This window comes from Cataglyphis hispanica, chromosome 15, assembly GCF_021464435.1.
Source record: "Cataglyphis hispanica isolate Lineage 1 chromosome 15, ULB_Chis1_1.0, whole genome shotgun sequence".
NCBI lineage: Eukaryota > Metazoa > Arthropoda > Insecta > Hymenoptera > Formicidae > Cataglyphis > Cataglyphis hispanica.
Genome location: NC_065968.1, coordinates 1,237,675 through 1,264,049, shown reverse-complemented (window position 1 = coordinate 1,264,049; position 26,375 = coordinate 1,237,675). Strand labels below are relative to the sequence as shown.

The window sequence follows — 26,375 nt, the reverse complement described above, 5'->3', positions numbered from 1 at the left end:
GGAAATATTCTCGAGATATAAAAGTAAGAAAATCGAGCGATAATTTTATTTAAGTCATTATTTCAATTCATTATCTTGCTTTCAATTCAACATTAATCTCAATTTTGTAAATGCAGATGAACAATCTGTCAAATTTTAGCGAACAAATCGTCAATATTATTTCTTGTTATATTAAAACTTTTGTTGCACTTACAAGAGATTTTATCGGTTCATCGCTTTTAATGTTGTATATATTTTCATCTATGTAATATGTCGTGAATGTATTTTCCGATCGTCGTGACAAAAGCGGGATACATTTTGTCCAAGTAAGAGATATCGGACGCGCGGATTCTTTGGCGTTTCCTGTGCTCTTCACTTGGAGGTTTGCGCTAATTGGCCCATGTCAGCCGAGTAGCAAGGCGAGCCGAGAATGAGCGGATACTGTGTCTTTCTAGGATAATGCATGTTTTCGCTCTGTCACAACATCTTACTGAGAGAATGGTAACTGGTAGATCCAGGCGGGGGAAGTATAAACGGATTGACAATAGAGTGTTCCGGACCGTGGTACACTGACGAGTAGCCCGACTGCTGGTTATGATTCTGACCCGAGGCATCCAATCCGCTGAGTACCGGCGAGCCCGCGTCGTGCAGCTTCCTCATGTGCTTCTTCAGGTCGAAGTTCCTGCAAAAGCCCTTGCCGCATATCTTGCAGGAGAACGGTTTCTTGTCGTTGTGCGTGTGCATATGAAAAGTGAGATTGTAGATCTGGTGGAATGCCTTGTTGCAGATGTTGCACTTGTACGCCTTCTCGCCGCTGTGCGTTAACTTGTGATTCTTGTAGTTGCCCTTTTGATGAAATCCCTTGCCGCAAAATTCGCAGACAAACGGCTTAAAATTAGCGTGTATTCGCGTGTGGGTGTTCAGGGTCGAGCTACGATTGAAAGCCTTCCCGCAGGTCACGCACTTGTGCGGCTTCTCGGCGGTGTGGATGATCTTATGCCGGCAGAGAGTGCTCGCTTGCCGAAAACCTTTGCCGCAGATTTTGCAGACGAACGGCCGGGCGCCCGTATGCACCGGCATGTGTCGCGTGAGGTTGTAGTGCGCGTTAAAAACCTTGCCGCATTCCGGACAGGTGAAGGTCTTCTGCTTGTTTACGGTGCCGAGCTCGTTGCGCGGTGTCGGACTCTTCTTGCCGCGTTGATTCTCCGGCGATATGCTGGCGAGACTGAGCCTCGAGGAGGCCTCCTGAATGGTCGTTGGGGGTGGCGAGCTCTGTGTGACCGATGGTGTTGAAGCGGGTGGACCCGGAAAGGCTCTCAATAAGGGACTAGGATAATACAGCGGATAGTACTTGGACAATACGGGGTAGTGCTGCAGCAGATCCTGATGCCTTAGAGTCGGGACATATTTCTCGAAGGCCGATTTCAGATGCGCCGAGTATGAGGGAGAAGAAATGCTCGGTGGTTGTTGTAAAATGGTCGTCGTTGTCGTCGCTGGTACCGTTGACGGTGGGGGTGGGACCTGGTTAGCGTTCTGCTCGGTCAGTCGCTTGTCCGGCTCCATGATCTTCGCGATAGAGAATGTGAGATTACGGCTGGGCGTCGGGGAGGTCACCCTCTCGGGCGGCAGGCTCGTCGGTGTGTCGGTCGCCATTGTACTGCCCGTCGCGAATGGTTGCATGGTAGGCCTGCAATGAAAATACTGACTGTCAGACGGTATTTCCCGGCGTGTCGGGATTTTCATGGTCGAGGGTGAATCGCGCAGAGGGGTTGGGAAGAACACTCCCTATGCTTTAACGCCGCCTACTGACTGATTTCTGTCGGGATTTTAACGATTTGCGAATATTTTATATAATAAAAAGTATTCTTTCTTTAAAAATATAGAATTTTTATATATATTACATGCTTTCATTAGCCATAATTCATTCAAATACATATGTATATGTATTACTTAAATTCAGTTTTTAAATTCTGTTTTACTTAAATTAAATTCAGTACAATTTCTTTTTATATATTTTATATTTTCTCAATTAATTAACATAAAAAAGTTGTTCATAAAGATGCTACTAAAAGGAATAGTACATTTATATAAATGCTTTCTAATTATTAATCTAAATATGTAAATTTAATTTGTTTTGTCAAAAATTAATTTTTTTATTTAAAGTAATATAAAAAAGTGAAATACATAAAATCTGTAAATATAATAAAAAATTATTTACAAACTGAAGATATTAAAACGTCTATTATTTGTTGCTATTATTGATAGCACATTCAATGTGTACGGGACTTTACTAATCGTTCAAAGAGGTAATATGCAAATCATGGCGATCAATTTGATGACTTCGAGGGTCGCCACTACTGGCGATTCTCTCTTCGCAGTCCCACGTTAGTGTTTTAGCACACACCGAAACCCACATGTCTGTAAATCCGAGAGTGAAACATATGTTACCGCTATTATATCCACTCAATTGAACCTCGCGTTTACAGAAAAAGAGAAATGACGAGGATAAGTAAACGTCGACTTTTAACAAGAAAACGCGACGATTTTTGTTGTTTTCTAAACGTTGCCAATGTTTTCCCAGATCATTTTCTGCTCGTAAGCAGTACCTGTTTAATGACTTTAATCGAAAATGTTGAATCTATCATTTTTTTTTTTAATTTTTTAAAAAATTAATGCTTTTAATTTTATATAAAAGTCTTGTGTTATTCACAATTTTATGTTATTTCAAATTTCTCTCATGATTGAAAGAAACTATAGCATAAGTGAAAAATGATATATGATACAATCAAATTCATTTTTACGAAACTATTTATATGACAGTTTGCTATTTGCAATAGCTAAAAAAACATATTATTAATATTAATTTCAAATCCTTGGCAATAAAAGATGTATTATCTTTCACATATCTCATTATCAAAATGAATATTTAATAAGATGTAGATATTTAATCATGGGGGGATGTCAGCTGTACATGTGAGCATTAAACATATGTAATATGGGAGCAGGAAATGAATGACGGAACTGAATGAGACGCGAAATGGTCAGCACAGTAGAAGAGCAAGCTTTCCCGGAGGTATCGCGAAAGGTTTGCACGTCGAAAAGTAGAAATGTTTGCTCCGTGGAATGGCGTTATGTTTGGACTTGGAATGACGGCTGGAATTGGATGGGATTTCGTTGGCTATTCCAAGAAATTCCTTGCAGCGCGATAGTCGTCGGATCTTGATTCAAGATTTATGATAGAAAGAGTCTGATTGAAACAAATGTAACTAGAAACGCAACCGTTAAATTTTAATATTTTACTTCTGCTGAAAAATGAAAAATTACATTAAAAAAATTTTTTTGAAACGATATGCAAAAGGTCTTTTATTATATATTTTATTAATGAATTTTTTTATTTTACTTTTTTTTGTTTGACATATAACTCAATGATCGGTATCTATTTTAATAAAAAGGATGTTCCCCAAAGTTTTTATTAAATTATAAGTATCTTCTAACTGTCTTTCTACAAAGTTTATGATTTTTATTTTATTTTATGTATTAAAAACATTAATTTTTATTTGTCGACTTAATAATTTTGCAATCATTATTTTTTATGTATACAGATAAAAAATTTATATACGCTTAAATGCTTATGAAATTTTATAAAGATGTTTCATCTTTTAAAATAAATTAAAAACATGTATATATATATTTCTTATAAACTTAAATAAACTTAAATTATATAATTTTTTATAAAATCAACAATTTATTTTAATCATCCATAAATTTCTTTCTCGTCACGAAATTCCCCATCATAATGCGGCACATTTACGCTTCAACTTTCCTTGCTTTTGTATGCCTCGCTAGAAATTTTCCCGAAAAGCTCAAAAGAGTGAACTTACTGGAGGGAACGCGACGCAGTGGCCCTTCGCAAGTCCCGCCCATCGTCGGGTATCTCTCGATTGTCCCTCAGTCGAAGGCAGCCCTAATAACCGGCGCAGCCTGGTAGGAAAAGCTATCCCCGGTGTGAGAAGCGAGACACGAGCAGGGAAAACAGTCTTGCCTCTCAACGTGATTCGAAACCCACCCCTGCCGCCTATAGAGAAGCGCCGACAACGTCGACGCGACGCTAGCTTCCAGCGCCATGGAAGGGACTAACCGTCGACCGAAGTGTACCACCGACAAAAGCACGCGATTATGTATCACGCGAAGGCTCTTCTTGGAGCTTTTCCAAAGTAAGCTCGAAGCACCCGTCATCTCTCGCGTCACTTTGCGTCTTTGTGACTCCGTCGCGTTTTCCTCTCTTGCTACCTCACTTTTATTCTATTATATTGACATAATATTGCTTTGGCTTTCACAGATATTTTACAAATAATAATAATTTTTATGTGTCTTGAAAATTTGACATTTAACATTTTTGTTATATTCTCTGTTATATTAAGTTGATTATCTCTAGGATACGTTTGATATACTTAGCTGTTTTTTTCTGCCATTCTATTATTTCCATTGCCTTAGCTAATAATTTTATTTCTTTTCGTATTCTTTTTTTTTATTTCTTGTTCTTCTTGCTCTACTACGATATACATATATTCTCGTTTTTTTTTTATTTTTGCCATTCTTATTTACTGTTATCACTCTTAATTTTTTTTTTCTTTTGCAAAAAAACTATGATTCTCGTGCCTCTTCTATTTTCTATTATCTCTTTGATCCTAGCATCTATTTATTTCTGTTCGCATCAGATTCTTGATATCTCTTCTCATTTCATCATGCTTTATCCCTCGCGCATGTCTTCTCCACCCTGCCTCACTCATCCTCCTTCCCATTCTCACGCTTCTCCCTCCATCTCTTTTACTATCTTTCTGCCCCCTATACTCTCACTCCCTCCCTTCTCGCACGCTACCTGGAAGCTATACTTTTGTCCTTCTCTTGGGTATCGCGTCAATCTGTATCTCCTTCCCACTATCCTCTTCTCGTTTCACTTTAGTCAACAGGGATAGCAGAGTAAGCCGCTACCGACGGAGGGGATGAACGAGAACAGATTGGTGGAGGCTATCATCGGTCGCCCGAGGGTGCAAGAAGCGAGGGGTGGCGAACCGCATCGTGGTGGGGGCTAGCATTGTTACAGTACTTAACGAGCGGCCGTGGCAATCAGTATCGTTCCCCGCTACTGGGACCCGTGGCACCCGGCAATTCTACCAATTTATATCAATCCCAGCCGAAGTATGGCCGACACGCAGCCAGAGACCATTTTGTTTTCTTAATGCCACTCGACCCAATCGACACAACGTGTCCCACGCGTGTCATCAACGCGGCCATTTGCTCCTTTCGGAGCCTGATGTATTTTCGCGAATTGTTCTCTTTAAGCGCGATAAAAAAGCATGCCGACCGAATATAATCATACAATCACACACAGATAGAAAGTTGAAATGGGAATAAAATTATATGTCAAACTTTAAAATGTTCTGGCAATTAAAAAATAATATAATAACAAGAGAGAGGAATAACAATATTCTACTGTTAGCAACTATACTTTTGCATATATTTGAAGAACACAGGATAGAAAAATTCAAATCAATGCTTCAAATAGGATGCATGAGCAATATTGGAAATGTTTGCAAAATACAGATGCTTCTATCTGCTTACAGAAAAATATCAGATCTAGATAAAAAAAAAAAAAATGAAAAATAATTTACAAAATCGTATATGTCGATTCTCTCTTGCAAGAAATATAGTTATATTTTCAAATAATTTACAAGAGAGAAATGACCTGCAAAATAAACTTAACATCGAGGAACAAAATGTTCTCATAACGCGAGCGCTGTAAGTTTTGTATAAAAGACGCGCGGACTACGCGAAGCTAAGAGCCAGCTTTCGTGACTGGCTCAATAACGCGGCAACCCCTTTGCGAGCGAGCGATCTATCTAGCGGTAGGGATTAAATCGCGGGCGCTAAATGTACAAAGTTTACCGATGTGGTGACAAACGATCCGAAGAATCCAATCACCTCCAGTAAACTATTAGCGAACGATGAGCGGGATAGCTACGAACTTAAAGAAAGTTGAAGAGACTCGAAGGAACTTGAAATGGCTTTGCAAATTTGTTCGTCTCGTTGCCGATCTGCTAATTACCTTTCTCTACCCTTCGATCCCTTTCGACCATCAGGATTTTCTTCTCTTATTCACTTTCCATCATAATCAAAGAAACAATTAAGATATTACACTCAACTGGACGTCGTTTCACCGTTGCCTTTACCGTGAAATACTTTTTAGACTCGTGCCCCGACTTGCAAATGCGACTGTCTGAGGATCGCCAGTTATCTTTCTTCGAGTTTCTTTAGATCTTTTTGTGACTAATGCAATAAGGATAAAAGAGCGGCATCACTCTTATTATTGTATTGTTCTTTCTATTTGCACACGCTTCTTTCTTGTATTAATTTAAAATTCTAAGAATGATGTAAGAAAATATTATATAATAATAAGAAATGTTAATAATTATTTTACAAAGATAATAATAAATAGTTAGTAAAGGCGCATAAAATAAACCAAATCAAAATTTTTGTTAACTTAGTTTTGAGATATTTCTTACATCTTGTTAAATGTTTTTAATTGCAAACAAATTTTCTAACTTTATCAACATGTTTTTGAAACGAAAATTTGACTAAAATTTTAATTGATGATATTTTTCGCAGCTTCGCAAAGACATGCACCTAGTTAAAATAGTTGACCCCGAAACAGTAGGCGTTGTGATTCGAATCAGTGAATCCCTTGTATGAACATTCTGGAATAAGAGGGTGAAAGTGGGCGGATAACGATTTCGCGTGTACAAGGTGCATCAATCACCGCCGGCCTTCTGTGAGTATACCTGCTCATGAACTCAGACGCCCATCACTCTTCACCGTTAAGTGGCGATAAGGGAATAAGGTGTGCCACAAAATTCCTTACTCGACCTTTTCTATGAATTACGGATTCTAGTTTCAAAGTATTGTTTGTTTTATAATTCAACTTACAATTCTCGAAAATATGACATTTGTTGAATATGTGAATCTAGTTTTTTTTATATAATAATAATACAATATTATATCACATATTAATTTATTATAAATTTCAGTTAAGAGGCAAAGAAAGAAGAGATGTATTCTTATTTTAATTTCCATTAAAATTTATTTAAAAAATTGTAGTAAAAATGACATAATCAATGTAAATTTTATATATAATAATAATTTATATAATAATTTTTATATAATTTTATAATTTAATATTTATATAATAATTTATATAATAATAATTTATATAATAATTTACATAATAATTTTGGTAATAATATCTAATTACATTGAATCATATATTATATTGTATGTTATAGAAAATCATGAAAATATTCATGATTTTCTTGCAGCCGGAAGAAGAAATTCCTCTTTGAAAATTCTTGAAATGTTCGTTCTGAGTCAGGCCTATTAACAAATTCTCTCTCATTGTTCCATCTCCGATAGTCAACCTTTCGTGATACGGCGCGTGAACGGTTGACATATAATTAGCATTTGCGGCAACGAAGGCTTGGGCTGAGGATGACAGGAAGCACAATGCACGCACCCTTGGTTTGTCCTCTGTCCCATAACTCGGCCACAAACCCGCCGCCCTCCGTATTCTATTCAGTTGACGAGACGTAAGCCGTTTCGAAATTAGTCAGTTTAATCGTCTATATGGTCGCACACGTCTTCAAAGATCGCGTATATGATAATCGCGATATAACACTTTTGTAGAATTAGATAAGCAGCAAATATTTTAATACTTTTAATAAGATATTTATAAAAAATATATATAAAAATTTTTATCAATTTGAAATATAAAATATGCTAAAATTTATATTCCAATCGGATTAAGAAGATGTAATATAAGTAGCAGTCTAAATTAAAACTCATGAATCTTGTCTCAAAATTTCTTCAAATATTATATTTTATAAATAATGCACACACGATAATGAAAGTAGAAAAAATAAAAAATTAACTTTCGCTAAAACTTTCAAAGCACATATTAATGCAAGCATGAATACATCGCAATAATGTCTTTACGTAAATTGAGACGAACTAGGACTGAATTTCGAAGTTTCGCGTTATGAGGAGAGTCCGCAGAGGAGGGTGATTTAAAGTTAATTGGAGAGCGGCGACGCAGCGGGTGAGGGGTATGGAGGAATAAATTGCGAGTCGGCAAATCAGGGGATTGGTGTATTCCGACGGTATTTCGGATTAAGTCGTTCGGTTATATGCCGTTTACATTGCGCCCCGGCAGTCTCTCCCGAATCATTCGAGGGAATTGCTTAATTTTAAGAAAGTTCCCCCGGTAGGTTTGCCAAGTTGGACTTTGACATCCGACCAGCGGAATCGAGAACGTGTCGTTGAACGCACAACTTACAGTCCAATTTACGGCAATTTTATTGCTTCAAAAAATTTAATTACAAGAATAAAGTTTTCCAAATATCCGCAAAATATATTATTATCAAATAAATTATCAATTAAATAATCTCACGAGTCATTTGAAAAAAGATATGATAATTGAAATTATTCTTTATGAGATTTTTTAAACAAATATATTATTCTTTTTTATAAAACAATTTTTTTTATACTGCAATTAGAAGAATTTTTCATTTCGAATAATTGAATGATCGACGTAGATATATATTTATCGGAATATGTTGTAAAATTATTATAATGTTCATAGATGATCATTAATAAGCGATACAAACTAAAAAATTTTGAATCAATGAAAATAACGATTGAAAAGTGAGATGATTTCAGTCGCACGAATCGTTAGAGCCGCACATATGAGCAAACGTTAAGGGTCGAAAAAAAAATTGGTGCCCACGTGCATGCCCGGATGAATGCGAGAGGCTTTGCAAAATGGCAACGGGTCCCGCTGGGCTCGATACATGCGCCTGGAATTCACCGGTGTTCGACATGTCGTCGTCGAGTCGAGGCCAAGAGAGGAGTTCTGGCGGGGGGTTCACAGCTGCGCAGTCTACGGGGGGTTAGTGTTCTCTCCCACCCGACGACTGTTGCAGCCCCCGTTGGAGCACCGGAGGCACCTCGTTATCACTGATTCTTTCTTCTCGTTCTTCCTTTTTCAACCTGAACCCCATACGCGACCGGCTACCTTCATAATCGCGCCGTAAATTCGTCTCCGTTTTCACGAAAAATTGAATATGCGACGCGTAATTTGTGTCAACGATAAAACAATTGTATTATAACGCGCGTGCATATGCAGATGCACGTCGACTTTTAATTTAACGACGATTCAAACGCGACATCAAACATTATCATTTTTGCATAAGGTATATATCTTATATATATAGCATTAATTTTTTCATTCGATAATATCAAGATATCAATCCTTAATAACCGTGTGCAATGTGTGCGATCGCGAATGCTATCATTGAATATTGAATTTTTTGGTTGAATCGTAAACTCAACGTTATAATCGTAAATTTGACACAATCGCAAAACTACGAAGCGATTAATTGAGCTCGTGACCCACCTTTCCGCGCCCTCGAACAGAGAAATTCTGACGGGAACCGTTTCAACGTGTACGTACAGTACACGTGCCGATCGCCAACGCTGTGCTCGTTTCATATTTTCGGCATAATACAATATTCTCCGTGTTCTCTCTTGACAATGGATTGGGTAACTCGAGACCATCGACCTCCGTAATGACGATCGGTCGCTGACGATCATAATAGTCGCGCTGAATAATGAGTGGGATAAAAGTCAGGGAAACAATTGCCTGACCATTGTCACTTCGCGGCCCATTCAGACCACCCTACATGCATACCGCTTTCGTCACGTACGCTTTTGCCGAGGGAACCGTAAACGAGATCGGAATTGAAAATTCCCGTAATACCGCGAATAAAATGACAAGATTTCGGAAAAATTATTATTATAACAAAATAGAATCCTTTTTAGTACGATTTCAAATGTCTTGGAAATTTAATTATAAGTTTAAAATATTTACATAATAACATCTCTAGAATTCATTTATTTGTTATTTTCCGAATTAAATATTATTATTTAAATAAATTTGGGCCGGCTCGTCGTACATATTCGCACAATATTCCTTTTTCTCGTCGCGTTTTCAACCATCTCCACTAAACCGGATGAGACAATGAGCAGCAAAAAAGGGGTTTTGCGTGGCGCAAGGCGAACATACACAAACGCACGGGGGCGTAGGCCGCTTCCGCTCTCGCCATACAATCGCGATCTCGATTCTCGGAGGAAGAATGGACCATAAACCCGATACTCGGAGCACGGTAGACGACGTTGCAAAGGTGAGCCGGGGACCGGTGCCGGAAGTCTCGCGTGCCATTTGCCTCGTACGATATACTTATACGCGTCTTCGGGAATCATGGTAAGATGAATAGAGATCTCCTTGAGTGGCGCGTGCCGGCTGCCATCGGGAGACGATATAGTGAAAAAAAAAAAAAAAAAACAAGCAGCATTTCCAGCAATTTCGAGCTGTTATACAAGTTTGATTGGATGCCATTGTTTTAAATTAATTGACATAAAAAATATGCTATCTTATAAATGTCTTAATCAACAAGATATCTTAATGATAAGCAGTTTTATAAACAGATTTTTTTTCCTTATTTATTATTCTTAGCAACATCACAAAATAACACTTTAAATTAAAACTTTATATTAAAATTAAAATATAGATTTTAAATATTACTGAATTAGATTTTTTTGTATATGTGTAATTAAAAATTGATTTGTTATAATGCTAAATTCTTGAATTCTTAAATCCCTAATTTCTCAAATCATAAAATCCTAAAATCTTTATATCGTAGATATAAAATATTAAATTTTTAGAATTTTTTAAATTTGTATTAATAACTTTCGTAAATAAAAACATTTTTATCGCAGCTTTTACTCAATTGAGTAAAACATGAGACCTTATGGCATAGAATACGTGATTCTTTATTTCATGACGGACGAAAGGATAAAAGCGAGTGGTCGAGAAGCATCGTAAGATAGGTTGAATCGAGGATACTTCAATCTCGGAAGGTGTTCGATGATCGATTCGAGTAGTCACGGGGACCCTGAATAGCGCGGCTTAGTTGCCGAAGAGTGTGTTACTGGCGGATTTGACGTGCTTATCAATGGATCACCGACGTAATAGGCTGCACGCACCCCAAATCGAGCACATAACTGATATCTGATAAGGAAGCAATAGCCGTGACGATATTTGCGTGCGACTATTTACATCCACGTCAAATATCCACTGTCGCATGCGATATCGTGTAATCTTGGAAACACGAAACAGTTCCACGAATACATCGCTAAATCTTATGTATATAAAATAACAAAGTATTGATTTTCTTTCTTACGACCACAATGAACACTATATTAAAGTTATTTCTAGAGAAAATAAATTATTTTTATAAACCATAAATTTTTCTCTCTCTCCTCTCTTTTCTCTTAAGAGAAAAATGAATACATATATATATATATATATATATATATATATATATTATTAAAAAAAAAATTATTACATATGTAATAATCTGTTAAATGTAATAATTTGTGTAAAAATTATAAATTGCTTGAAATAGAGAACTTTTTAATATAAAAAAAGAGAAAAAAATTACAAATATAATCTCGAACAAAGTCATAATCACGAACTTGAATATTTTCTTTCTCTCATTCTTTGTTTCATGAAAGAAGTTCAATCATTTCCAAAATGTTCTTTAACGGGAGACATTAATCATCGTCGCGATGACACTCTGATCTGTCCCTCGATACTTAATCTCTCACTCTTTTTTGAAATAAGTACCCGGGCGCTTTCAACGGGACGAAGTGCCGGAAAGAACTGGTCCGATGGCTGCCATCTGCCACCCCCAAACCCCGGGGGTTTCTGCCGTCGGTCTCAGAAGCTCGAAACTCTCTCTCGCGAGTGGCTTGGACGGCTCAATGCCTTTAACCGTTCTCCTAACCGCCCCTGAGAAATCACCCCTCCTATCACGAGGCTTTATTCTATCACGAACCAGTGTGCACGGCGCTTTTCATACAAGATTATATAGGATATTGCACGTTAAATGTCACGATTTAACTCCTCGGGCTATATCCGTCGACTTGCCAAACACCGAAGAAATTCTGCGAAAATAATTTGAACGGAAATATGTTGCAGGAACAAGTATCACACACACAAATGTAAATCTCTGATAAAATTGGGAAACTTTTTTAAATAATACATAAAATTAATATTTTTTTATCGATTTGTTTGTATTAGCAGTTACAGACTACAGATTAACAAAATCTGGGGATTGATTTTACAAATCTATATATTTATATATAGGTATATATATCGACATCAAGAGAAATTGTATTCAGTAGTCTATCAATAGAACATGTTTTTGAACACTTAACAAATAGAATTTTTTTTTTTTTGCGAATCAACGAGTTTCAACGTCTCTATTATTCGGCCGTGATATTTTTTCGGGCTTGCCAGCGATTTGACTCGGACGAAGCTGTAAATCGGTGTCAAATTGTCGGGCAAATAGAGGGCGGGGACGAGCCGGCGGGCGACATAAAAAGGCCTTATGCACAGCGTATGGCTCCTTGGTCGTTTCCCCCCCAATTCGGATCCGTGCTGAGGCGAAGGCAGCTGGCTCGTTTTGTGAATTCCATTTGAATAATTCCTGGTCGTCGTGGCGCGTGCCGCGCCGAGACCGTCCGCATCTTCCCTTGGATCCTCGCGCTAGATTGGTCTTTGCTAAGGCATATCGCAGCTTCCATTGGCTCGTCTCGCTCGGGGAGACACGTGGCCGGATGTACATGTTTCATGCGCATTTCCGTTCGTCTCGACGGAATAATACCGTCTCGTCTCACACTGCAACTTCATCTCCTTCGATCGGTACTCCTTTGTTCGTCCTAGCAGTCCTTGCAGCCTCGAAGTTCACGCAAAGGCGTGTCTCGGGATCTTGAGAGTTATTGTAGTTTTTTTTTTATCGACGCAGGGACATCCAGTTTCATTCACTGTTAGCCGACTGTTTAGTCGGAGTCTTGTAAGTCAAGAAGCTTTTATTAAGTTATCTTATGGATTTTTGTCCGTTTTATACATTTGTTTGTTACTTTAAGAAAAAAAAATTGTTTTCTTATCTTTTGTAATAATTTTCAATCTCTCGATCTCTCACACAACAAACAAGATTCGGAAACCGTATAGCTCTTTTTCTCTAACCGTCATCAAATTCAATTGTGATTTCAAAAGGGGAATCCAAGAAGCGGCGACAGGGTAAGCCTATAATCAAAGTGACCACTCGACAATTTATGTGATAAATGACGGAGGGTCGAAGAAGGGGATGTGGTCTACGTCGGCGGAGGTGAGAAGTTTATTTAAGACCAAATCATCCTTCGTCGATTAAGGTAAGAGAGGGTGCGTGCACGGGACGACAGCGAGATTGCCGGGACGAGGGGGGGCGGAAGGGCGGTGAGGTCGGTACGTGTTATTGCTTGTATTGTGGCACAGCCCCTCAAGCAGCCGGCAGGGGTTGGTTTTAGTCGGCAAACTCTCCCCGGAGATTTCAAACTTCTCGTTGCCCTCAACCCGGAATGGCGGGATGCGGATTTTGGGCGACAGCAGCTATTTGTCGGCCAATACGAGGACAACGCTATCGAGTGCTGAGCGAACGTAAATTCTTTCTTTCTCTCTCTCTCTCTCTCTCTCTCTCTCTCTCTCTCTCTTTATGCCAAGTTACATATACATTGACAATCTTCAATCGTTACGATAAATATTGAAAATTATTCGCGTACACATACAACGCGTAATATTCATTACGAAATTTTTTAGCTGAGGTTCTCTCGTTGACAACAGAAAAGAGATTTTTATTTTACAATCTTTATTTTTAATGAAATATAAATCGTTGATTTTATAATTTTTTTTTATATTAAAGTTTTGAAAAAAAAAATGTTAGTAAATTTTATTATATTTTATTTACAATTTATTTCTTATACTTCAAGCAAGTTACTCGATTATATAAATAATATTATTTAGATAAACAGTGCCAAATATTTTAATGCGCATATAAAATGCTGCTGAATCTAAAATAAAAGATTCAAAATGCAGAAAAAGGGAGAGAAAAACAAGAGACAATAAAGAATAAAAAAACTTGCTTTAAATCAAGAACTAAAGCTTATTTTAAATCTAAGATTATATCAAAAAAAGAAGTTATAAATCACGGGCTTATTTCCCGTGCTCCCTTCGACCGTCACGTAAACAAATTCTTTATAGATTCCAATAACAAACTAATCTCTAAATTATCTCAGGACGCATGTATAATCCAATTTAAGTTCTGCGGCCCACACGAAAACGTTATCATAAATATTTTTCCATGCCATAACATTCCGCTTCGCACCTTTCCGACAGGTCCTGCCGGTCCGAAATTTCCCGGACGACCCCTCGTTTGCATTAATTATCTGTTACGTATCCTCCGTCGCGCGTAATTGCGGATGCACACGCACCGGCCGGGCCGGACGCTCGCACGCACTCGCGTATACACGCACACGAGAATTCGCGCGCTATGTCTCGTTATATCAATCTTGTTAAGTGAGCAATGCATATGCTTACGCCGCCGGAGAGTTTTCGACGAAATGCGAATTGCAGCGGGGGCGTACAATGCCCGCGCTGATCATTACGCGTTCTTTTTATGCATATATATGCATATCGTATGCGCACGCGGGCGGACGGACGGACACGGAACGGAACAGAACGGCGGCCACCGCACCGGTCGCGAGAGACCGGATATAAACACCTGCCATCATCGCGCGGCCGGCCTTTACGGCCTGGGCCCGGCGCATCCACGTGTTGGCTGGGCCTTTAACTTCTTTAACGGGGGAGTACAGGGAAAATTTATTGCCGAAGGTGTCACTACGAGCGTTTATGACCCGGTGCGCGTTGACGATACCCAATTAGGTGCCAACACAAAGCCGAACATTGTTGTCGCAATTTAAACGTATACGGTATGTCCGAAAGTGGTCGCCGTATAGCCAGCGGGAAAGATTATCGACCGACGAACGCGCGAACGTCACTGTTGCTGCAGTTACACGGATGTTTATGGGCAATGTAACGAGCTTAAAGTTGAACAAATTTCTTAACGCGTCATGACAGCTGCCGGAATGATGCGCGAATAAGTGATAACTATCGCGGATAGGGCAGGAAGTATCGCGATAAGAGCAAATAAATTAATAAAGTTGACTGCGTTTCCTCTATTTAAAAGTTACATTTGTATTTATCGCAATACATTTTTACAATCATTTTATTTAACATAATATTTTAAACAGTACATGATAATTTTGTACTTGAAACAATATGAAAAAATATAACTATACTTTTTATATTAAACGGAAAGAGAAAGGAATATGTATCTTTAATTAATATTAAAAATTCTAAAAATTATTGCCATAATATGTACAATTATATTTTTCTTTTTTTTAATTTGAGAATTTCTAGACTTAAAGAGAGAAAGAAAGAACAAAATTGTTTATCATTTTTAGATATGCAAGGCTCATCTTGCCATTTGTCCGTAAAAATCTCGGTGACTGACACAAGAAACCTCATCCAGTTTTAAAAAGCACTCACTTCCTGAGCAGCCAATCTTATCTGATGCTAAGAGCTGATTGATATCTCGATATAGCCCGGAGAAGGGTGGTTCGAGTCTCATCCGCCATAAACCACCCCCATCGGCTTTATGAACTGCACGTAGGGTAATGCTGAACATTTAGTGCCTCGAAGATAGGTACACATTTAATCATAATCTAATATTTAAAAGGTAATTTCACGGCCTGTTTACTTCGTGCAATCCGCCTACCCTCGCATCGCTCCATTCTCTTCCCCCTTCATGGTACACGCTACTCCAACCAACGCTAAAATATGGGAATCGCGTTTTCATAAACGGTACCACTTCTCACGGTTTCCATCAATATCGTCTTCACGTGGCACGTGAACTATATTACATATTACATTCACAACTTGAAACTTATTTATAGGATTTTGTGGATGATTTAGGGGCTGATTAATAATTTTTCGATATTGCATGGTAAATTTTGTAACGGCAAATTTAACAGTTTTCTCTATAGATAATTCGCTTAAAATAACAAAATTTTCAATATTATTAAATAATTTCTCTCTCTCTCTCTCTCTCTCTCTCTAATTAAAATAAAAAATCCTTAATTGACAAAATAACAAATGAAAAATGTTAATCAAAATATTAAATAAAAAAGTTTTATATTGCATGTATCTAATGTTGCTTTATTTTAAGAGAGAAAACTTGACAAGTATTTTTTTTCTCATTTGTCAAGCATCTCTATATTCTTGTGTATACACATAAAAAATAATGATAATTATACACCATAATTCAACGGTTTTATCAAGATCGTTATAATTACTGCTTGAGAAAATCTGCCTAATCCAATTATACATTCTCTTTAACATACTCTCTTGCTCCTGTAAATTTCTTCACAAAATTGTATTCGCAGTATGCTAAACTATAATTATCATGGTTACTCACATCAAGGCATATCAAGGCGGAGAAGATGTATTTGTACCAGGGGAGACCTGGCATCACGAAAAAAGGTGGAAATACTAGATATTGTGTCCACGTGGCCGGATAATGAAAAACGTAATGTATTCGTTTAGCGCTCATAAACAAGCGAACGGGCATTGTTATTATCGCGGGTGAGCTATTGCGATTAATCGTCTACCGTTGATTCATTCCGCTTAATTTATACGCAAATTATACCCGGTCGCCCTTTCGGTGCTCAGTGAATAAGCATGAACTTCCGGTGTGTCCGTGCACCTCGGTTTCGTTCTACGGTATGCTCGCACAAACCCCACTCCCGCGAACTTAGAACGCATTACCCGCCGGAAAGTAATCGCGTATTAGCAACAATAAGGTGTACAAATTATTCCGGGATAGGGAAATGTATATTTTATGATAATGTATGTTAATCTTCGTCCACGCATCTTGCTCACGCCACTTATCGAGTAGATTATCAGTAGCTAGCCAAGTCATTACCGTCAGCTACATGGTGACAATGAGCTCTGTGCTTTTGATAATAAGATAATAAATGATTAACGATTTGATGAGAGCAGATTGTGTCAAAATCGAAATGTTACTTTTCGAATAATCTACTGGAAAGTTTTATTTGTTGAATTGCAACGTTTAATTGTACAAATCAATAAAAATATAATACTTGAAAGCTAATATTTGAAAAATCTGTAAAACTATCGTCGAAGAATATACAAAAATCATAATTATTAAAACAACAATTTAATATAATTGCTCGGCATGGGATATACTTTATTAATGTAAGTCAACGTATTAACAAAATAGAAAAGAAATTCAATTCTTAAGATCCTTAAAATCAAATATGCCATGGAATAATTCCCTAATTTCAGGACTTTCAGACAATATTTTTTTTAATTAGCGAATTAATATATATATATATATATATATATATATATATATATATCTGTGCTGCGAGTTAAATGTTATTAACAAGCGATGAATTTAACAGAATTTGACATTTCACGAAAATCCCACACGAAAATAAGATGCGACTTTGCTTGAATTTCTGCGTTTACTATCTTTCTACTCGAAATATCGTGCAAAGTCTCTTTATACTGAAGGGGTGATCGCAAACCGATCTGAGATCGCATTATCACGTTAGCCGCAACTACTAATTACCGAGTGCCCTGTACTATCTCGATTACTTTAATTAACTGACCGCTTCGAATTAGCGCACACTAACCGAGGGCTCGTACACGAATGCCGGACGATACATATATAGGCGGTGTATGCACGCTCGTGCGAAACGTGTCACCAATTTGCCACTTTAATTTTTCACAAGTGCAAGTCCATAAGAAGATGACCTGACGTTGCTCGCCGCGTATCTCGCATGTGCGATCGATTCCCCGCAATATGAAACCCCAGCGAATAATTATATTTTCATCTCCCTGTCGCATTACGATCCTATCTAAATGCGTAATGAGCACGCCTAACGAGGACAGAGTTATTACACGTATATATCACGCGTATATACATATATCTATAATTATTTATTACACGATACGTATACACTACCATGGCGACCTATCGTTTAATTATGAGCAAGCATTTAATTTGCGCGAGTGCAATTTTTTTTTTTTTACGTACGACGCAACGAAAAGATGTGACTCTGTTGATATCCTTGAAATATTACTCTCATAAAGAAATGAAATAATGAGCGATAAAAAGAAACGTTTATAAAATTCATTACTTTCAATGATGCAAGTGAGAAATAATATATAATTACAGAAGAAATATTAAATTTTTTTAAAAGATTTATATGCGTACATAATTTTATAATTTCATAAAATATAAAACAAGTGTGTAAATATATTGGGTTAGTGAAAAAGTTTAATTCGACTTTCAAAATTACTATTGAAAATCAAATTAAACTTTTTGACTGACTCAACATTTTTCCAAATGTTTTGGAAAAATATTTATATATAAAATTGTAGAACTCTCTTTAAATATCATAATTTTCTCTAAAATCATATAAAATCTATCATTATTAATGACGTTTAATTTATAATATAGAAATAAATGATCTATCAATTGAAAAGAACTACACATGAAATTTAATTCAAGAAGTAATTTCATGATTTATCTAATTTTACAATCAAAATTTCATTTAAATTCAGTTCACGAGCAAACCACTAGGTAAGATAACTCACGTCATGTTTCGAGTGAATGGCTATTTCCGAATCACATCGTTCAAATTCTTTTCAGTATCGTGTCCTAGACTGTCTTAATGCGCGTTAAATTGCGTTATGTGTCTACTTATTAGTCACGGCATGAGCAGGCTGCGTGCAACGTTGAAAAGGCAATCGTGTAATACGTCATAATTTCCATAGCGTGACTGGACACTCCTCCGGTACACCTTCACCATTCTCACTCCTTTAATACGCGCGACTGAGTTTCATTTTTTCTGGCCCTTGCGTTATTATTTATTTTATTTTATAATCAGACTTTATTAATAAAAAACTGATAATTCATAATGTACACTTTTATACAGTATATTTAAATTGGAAATCGTAAAAAAAATTTTAATTAACTCTTTATTCTTGCAATCTTATCGCGCAATTTTCTCTTTTTCCTTACAATTGTTTTTTTTTTTTTAATTACATTAAGTTATATAATTGCGATTTACTTGCACATATTTTAATACAATCACGTTTGTTGCGCATCAGATACGCAATGTACATTCACGGCTCTTTACTGATATAAAAAAATCGACTGTTTAATTAATTTAATATAGATGCACACAAATATATACGGGGCATAACCAGAGTGATTCTTACCGAACATGCGGGCGGTTTATATAATATGAATACGAGCCTTTAATATGAACCGGGTTAAATCCACTTCACAATGAATTTTTCAACATTCCATCGAAATACATATTGTACGAATTATCAATTATCTAGATATCGCACGAAATTTGATCAGTTGAACAATCAGCAACATAGTTATACCACAATTATATTTTAGTGCATGTAATTTTCTTCAAAAATTGAATAAAAATATTTATGGGAATCACACGAATATCTCGCATACTTTGCGATTATGGCAGTACAGCAGGTTTCGAAAAAGTAAGAGAAGAGCGAGAGAAAATTTATTCACCGCAACTCGATATCGAGAGAGAGAGAGAGAGAGAGAGAAACGAATAAACCTTGCGATTGGCATGTGGGTGTGGGTGCGACGATAAATCAAGATAAACTTATGATAAACAAATTAGTCGGTGCACTGCTGCCCCTTACCGGTGTTATTGTCTATCGTATATCTCCGTACAAATTACCAGCCGTCCTGAACACCGCGGGCTAACTGCCGCTCTTGAGTAGTCTTAGTGTTGCGCACACGTACGGGGGTGGAAGGATATTCGAGGGGTAACTCGGAATTAATGTACCACTTCCTCTCCTCTACGCAACCCCGTATTGTACCGTGTTAAAACAGCTTTTCTATAGAGTGTTCCAGATCTAGTAAATGAAAATATTATAATACAAATATATGTATATATATATATATATATATATATATATATATATATATATATAATTTAAAAAACATAGTTTTTCCTAAATATATTTATTATTGCTGGAATAAAAGAAATTTTCAAAATAGACTTTAAAAACCTAAATGATAAATAAATAATCAAACAAAGTAAACTACCAAATTTATCGAAAATAAGTTTATTTAAAATTCTCCTCTCAAATATATAGCTTTCTGAGCATCTGTTATTTATTTATAATCTTGAAATTAAATTTGTCAAAACCATTTTATCTTGATTAGCCAAATTATTAGGTATTGCTTCAATATTAACGAAAATGCTACTTTTTGGTTTAATTTGCATTATTTAAGAAAGATAAATGACATTTTTGACATGTCATATAAATAATTTAAAACGCAAATTGTTATTAATTACATGTCGATTTCGAGAAAACTACCCTCTCTCGCTCATTTTCGAAAGCTAATCCTGAACTGCGCGATAACGCAGCGTTGGCGGGAACGTTCCGGCGCGGAGAAGAAGCTAATTTTTTAAAGAGCACACAGCGAAAAGGGGGTTGCGAACAGGCGAAACGACCCCGTACGCGTTTACCTTGTCCTACACATTCACGCCCGTTCTTCGCCTCTTCGTCTCGCACTCGCTTCCTCTCGATTCGATCGCGCGTGCACGCAAGCTGTTGGAGGAGAGCCTCGACTGCCAGCTCGTATTTCTCGCCCTCCAACAAGATACCAACCACCTTCGGCCCCATCCTCGACACCGCGTGTCACGCACACACCACGTCCTATAGGCACATGCTCGTACGTGTGTGCCACCTACACATGAGGCCACTGTATAGCCGACAGCCACCCGCCGGCCGCGAGCGAACGTTTGTAGCCCTGCAAAGTGCTATCTGGCTAACCATCTCACTGATCCTTGGCCCAAGACGACGAGCTTCACGCTGGGTTTGAGAGGAAAGACGAGAGCGGGGTAGCAATGGGGTAGTGGTCTCTAAGTCACGAATAACTTGAAATAGCACGAACTTTTCACACATCTACTGTATTTATTATATTGCGCCCACCAATCGCAAATTTCTTCTATTGTGCAAGCGTTTAAAAATGTGTGCAATAAACATATTCCCTTTCTCTATCGCGGTAATATTGAATATTATATATACCAGAATATTAAATATTATATATAGTAGAGTATTAAATAAGAAATTTATGAAAGAATAAAACTTTTAAAAAAGTATAAGAAATTAAGAAAAGGATGATAAGATACATTATATGTTTAATACATTATATTACATGTACAAGATAATTCATAGATTTAAAAAATTTAATGTAAATATATAAGATCTTGCTATTCGATTATTACCGCTAGTAGGAATACGTCTCTTAAAATTATTAGTGAAGAATTAAACTTCAAAATGTTATTGTATATCGTCTTCTTTCCGATATCATCGCAAGGTATCTAAAGACAAATATTTGCGCTTTACACCGATTCAAAATAATTAAAAAATACACAATAGCGAGAAAGACCCGAAAAGCACCGAGAATGATATGAGCTAATTATCGCTGTATTTCTTGATACGAGACAAAGTATCAGCGAAAAAAAATGGGATATATGATGGAAAGGTGTAAGAAGTTGCAAAAAACTCAAATCGCGCGTGAATTCTGCGGACAATGATTTCCGTCCCTCCAATGTCAGCGAATATTCAGAATACTTTGGTTACTCTTTCGGTTCGCGTGATCTCCCCCAAACTTCATCGCTTCGTCTCTCATAGGATCACTCGATGAAAAAGAATTTCGCAAAGGGTGGCACCGCCCCATCGAACGAGTTCCCTTAATCGATAATATTGTTAAGCAAGGAAGCGCATTAGTTCAATTTTGCAAGATTGAAAACAATGATATGTTAACAAAACATATTCGCTAGTCTTAAAGCTCCTTAAGAAAGCAAAGGACAGATTTTTATTTGATGCAGAGTTCATGTCATCTTTATATTTATATGTATATACATATACATATAAATATAAAGATATATAATATAAAATACTGCTAAGCTCCTTTTTAATTCTAAACTTTTTTACCAAAACTCTTTCTCTCTTTTATAAATATCATATATCAGATAAATATCAGCCTTTATTTATTATTATTTCAAAATTTTTAATAGCATTACATGCTTAGAAATTATTTTATCTGTACACGCGTATAATTAATATATTTTTTTAATATTTTTTACGGTACGTTGCAATCATTTTCATGACAAACAATAAATATCTATTTTTAGGCACGTGATAAAAATTTTTCATTGACTGCGTGTGACAGTTACATGACGCTCATATCCGTTGCACTTACATAACCGAAAAGTTGTGTCTATTCGTCGAGAAAAAGGCCTGAGGATAATTGTACAATGAGAAAGCCCGTCCGCGACGTCCGGTAAGACCCAAGACCGCGCGGGGCCTCTCCTCAAATATTAGCGGAGGATACCGGGGTCTCCCTTTGAACCGGAATCCCCGAAATTTCTATAGCGAATAATCGGAGACAGCTGGCTCCGATGCGAAATCAAGTAGCGTAATAATGCCCGAGACTCCACGACGGGGAAAATAAAGCGAGAAAGGAAGTCGCGGCAGTTGCATTGAATTCGAGGACGTTCTCGCGCTCTCTTCCAACGTATGTCAGTTGCGTGGGGGGATTAAATAAAATTTTACTTACAGCTCAAGTAATGATATCTGTATAATCTATAGTTCAATTTTAGCATCTTATTACTTTTCTATCGCATTATAAAAATCCCGCGTACAATAACATTCCCCCAAAATTTTCAAAACTTCCTGGAATGTATATATATATTTTTTTTTTACAATTGCAACAAACGAATTCTCATTCTTTGCAAAAATTACTTCATTTTATATATCGTTCAGTTTCTAAGAAATTGCTGTTCATTTCGCGAGTTTAACATCCGACGGCGAATACTCGGCTCGACTAATTAAGCGATCTTCTCCGAGCGCGAAATGTTACTCCACTTAGTTCGCAATAAAAGTCGCATAAAATAAAAATGGACACTAACACGATCGAAGATAATTGGGCGGATTGGACAGTAAAATGATATCATGTTTTTCGGTCAAACAGGTCGTATCTCAGCGTCGGCAATTAACGCCACGACGTGTCGCCCCGTTTTAACACTGGCGAACGAAATGATGCAGGACGCTCGATAAATATGCTAATCACGCACTCTTAAAAGTTCGCCATTCGACCGCTATAGATTCGTCAGCTGCGCTCGTAATATTAAATGACAAATTTGACATGTATATCCGCAATGCGCGAACGAAGATTCCATCCAAAGATTCCATCGTCAAAAATTACGCGATATCGAAACGCGATAGCGATTTTAACAACCATTCAATGAAACTTATTTGACACATTTCTACTACATGTAAAATAAGATACTTGGCATCTTTCTTTTAATCAAAACTATGAATGCTTGTATAAATGATAAAGAAAGAGAGATAATTATGCTTTTCTAACTGCAATTTAAAATGAATTCTTCCTTGACAATATAGAAAAAATATCAATTTCAAAATGAGATTAATAACTGATTATAACTTTTAAACAGTCCACGGTTTAAAGATTTCAAGATTTCACGGCGTGAAAATTTCACAAATTTCAAAATTCTTCAAGGTTTTGATAGAGACAATCGGCTATTCCTTCATCATTCATGACACATCACAATATTTTTTATTTTTCAATATTTATTTATATTACGTGTCGCATTGTTTTTTGGCGTTTATGCAACCTGCAATTTCTAATTCTCGATTCAAGGAAATTAGGAAATGAGGACGCGATAGCGCAGTAGCCATCGAGACGGCTTATCCCGCGGCAGGGAATATTCCGACGATACAATGAATAAACAACGAAGCCGCGCGCGGTCGAGTGAGCTTGGTGAACGAGACCTTATTGGGATATTAATCGCCGTACCAAGGCGAACGTACCGAGTGTTTGCACGAGATTTGAAGAGGCTGCAACGCGAAAAGCTGCCTTGCCTAACCCTCGCCCGCCGCGTCTCTCTCACCCCGCGCTTTTAAGGGCAACGAAACACTACAAGACCCCTTCTCCTAGCCGTGCGGTGCTCGAAAGGCCTAAGTACTCGCTCGAATTACTCGGATACTTCGGACACACGCTCGAACGTAGGGTACTTAGGTAAGGTAGCACGTAAGCATAGGCGCGAGCAGGCAAACGAATCCTCGAAAATAATAGCCGTCGGTAATACAAAAGAGAGAGAGAGAGAGAGAGAACACGGGTATTTATAAAACATAGACGGGGCGAATTAATTGTTCGTTAATTTCCAGTGGCACTCACCGCGCCGTTACTGCTTCGACGTGTGTTTGTTTGCATCGTGTACCGTGTACTGTTTTCGATACACGAATTGTTACGCTCCCCTTAGTGACGATTGTCGAGGCGCTCTCGAATGTTAAATGTTTTTATCGCTATAATACGCGATACATCGCGTAGGTATATATCTGAATAGTTAGAAGAGGAGGAGATGGAGAGAGATAGATTGTTTGTACAGCGCGCAGATGGACGATGTGGTTAATCACGTCGTTTGCATCGATATCTTCGTCTGCATAATGAAAGATGCTCGTTGCGAGATAAGTTCGAATTTGATGATTAGCCAGTATATGGGCGATAAAATAAGGTGGCAAAATGAACTGTATTAAAACTTTATTACGCGAGAAATATAATGTAAATATGTACTATAAATTTAGAAAAGTTGCACTAATGTAGATAAAATAATGAGCAGGCTACTGATTTCTATATTATATATCGATAATTTATTTTGTAAAGATTTACGTTTTTTCTTTTACCGTGCCTCAAAATCTTAACATTTCTTGCTAAATTTAAAGCAATAATTTAAAATTGGAGAATAAACAGTTTATTCTTTTTTATCAGAAAGTAATTAATTAACAACTAACGCGTTTATTATTTATTTTTCTATGTCTTATTTAAACACATTCCGTTGATTATTCACAATACTTTCGATCTAAGAGGATAGAAGGCAACGCGAGACGCGACTGGCGTTTTAATCCATTTAGTACTTTTCGGAAAAGCGCTACGTATCTTCGTTTTATCCGTCCATGAATTCTGGCTAATTACCTTTGATCTCATAATCTACCCTTTGATTGCTGAACTTCCATGTTCTAGACTTTGAATATGTATACGCGAAACGTTACGCTCTCTATTCATCAGACGAACTATCATTTTAATGTTAAAGATATTCGTTATATAAAGATACAATTTCATCATTGCATTATGTTAATATTATATTTTCTTATCATGTTTTTATGATAATAATAGCAATAATATATTTTTGTTTTTAAATTAATATTTTTATTTTTATTTGCTAAATAAAATAATAGAATATAAAAATTTATCTAAAAAATAATCGATTGAATGACAGATTGAAAAAGATTATTTTTTATATATTACTAACAATAAATGTTATATTATTTATATTATTAATTTTATTATATATGTATGCTACTATATATACACAAGAAAATTGAGAGTAAAATGTGAATACAACATTAAAGAAATTTATAATGATTATTGCTTAGCTTATTAACAATTCTTAAATTAAAAAAATATATTACTTTTTTAATCGTTTATACTTACAAAAATTGTGAAAATTTTGCCGTCTAATCGAACCCAGCAGCACAGCTCACACAACACGACGTTCTTCCTACCAGCCCAAACACTTTCACCGACTTCCGATTAATTGTCGAACATCCAACATTGAATATATTTAAAGTTTCGCGTAAAGTTCTTTCCCATCAATCACGGTACACGTTTTTCGTACCGTCCTCAGCGATTATATAAATTTGTCACGAATAATTTCAAGCTACACACATCGCGACACGAATCGACGACACCAAATTCAAGAGACTCTCGTCCTCATCACAAAAATAGAGCCTCCGACGAATCGATTTTACATTATCCTGATTATCCGTCGGCATCATCAAGATTCTTGGTTCCTTGCTTTCTTTATTCAATTCATATTCCATGTTTATAATCACCAATAACGTCCTACACTTTTATCGTACTGGTCTCTCCGTTTCATTTTTAATTTACTCGTAATCATCGAGATATAAATCTGGAATCTTTTTATATTTGATTTATTTATGACTTAGAATCTTGAGGGATTAAAGGATCATTATGTCTCAACTAAACAATGTTGTTTAAACATTATTATTGAAATCAATCATCCTCACATGCACATCAAAATTCTTCCTCCGCTATTTTTTCTCGTTTTTCCATTTAATTCATAAGTTTCACACAGAGTCTTTAATTTCGCAAAGC

General features: G+C 36.7%; 1 protein-coding gene across 1 annotated transcript; it reads right to left on the bottom strand.

Annotated features, from left to right (window-relative positions):
• LOC126855306 (fez family zinc finger protein erm-like) lies at positions 1-25,988 on the bottom strand. Its single transcript, XM_050602835.1, has 2 exons — positions 25,692-25,988; positions 1-1,666 (listed from the first exon to the last, which is right to left on the bottom strand). The coding sequence occupies exon 2, from the start codon at positions 1,657-1,659 to the stop codon at positions 457-459; it is 1,203 nt and encodes a 400-aa protein (XP_050458792.1). The 5' UTR covers positions 1,660-1,666; positions 25,692-25,988; the 3' UTR covers positions 1-456.
• Between the last annotated feature and the right edge of the window lie 387 nt (positions 25,989-26,375).

Coding starts and splice junctions, on each gene's coding strand:
- LOC126855306 (XM_050602835.1), bottom strand. CDS start 1,659: ATGCAACCATTCGCGACGGGCAGTACAATGGCGACCGACACACCGACG.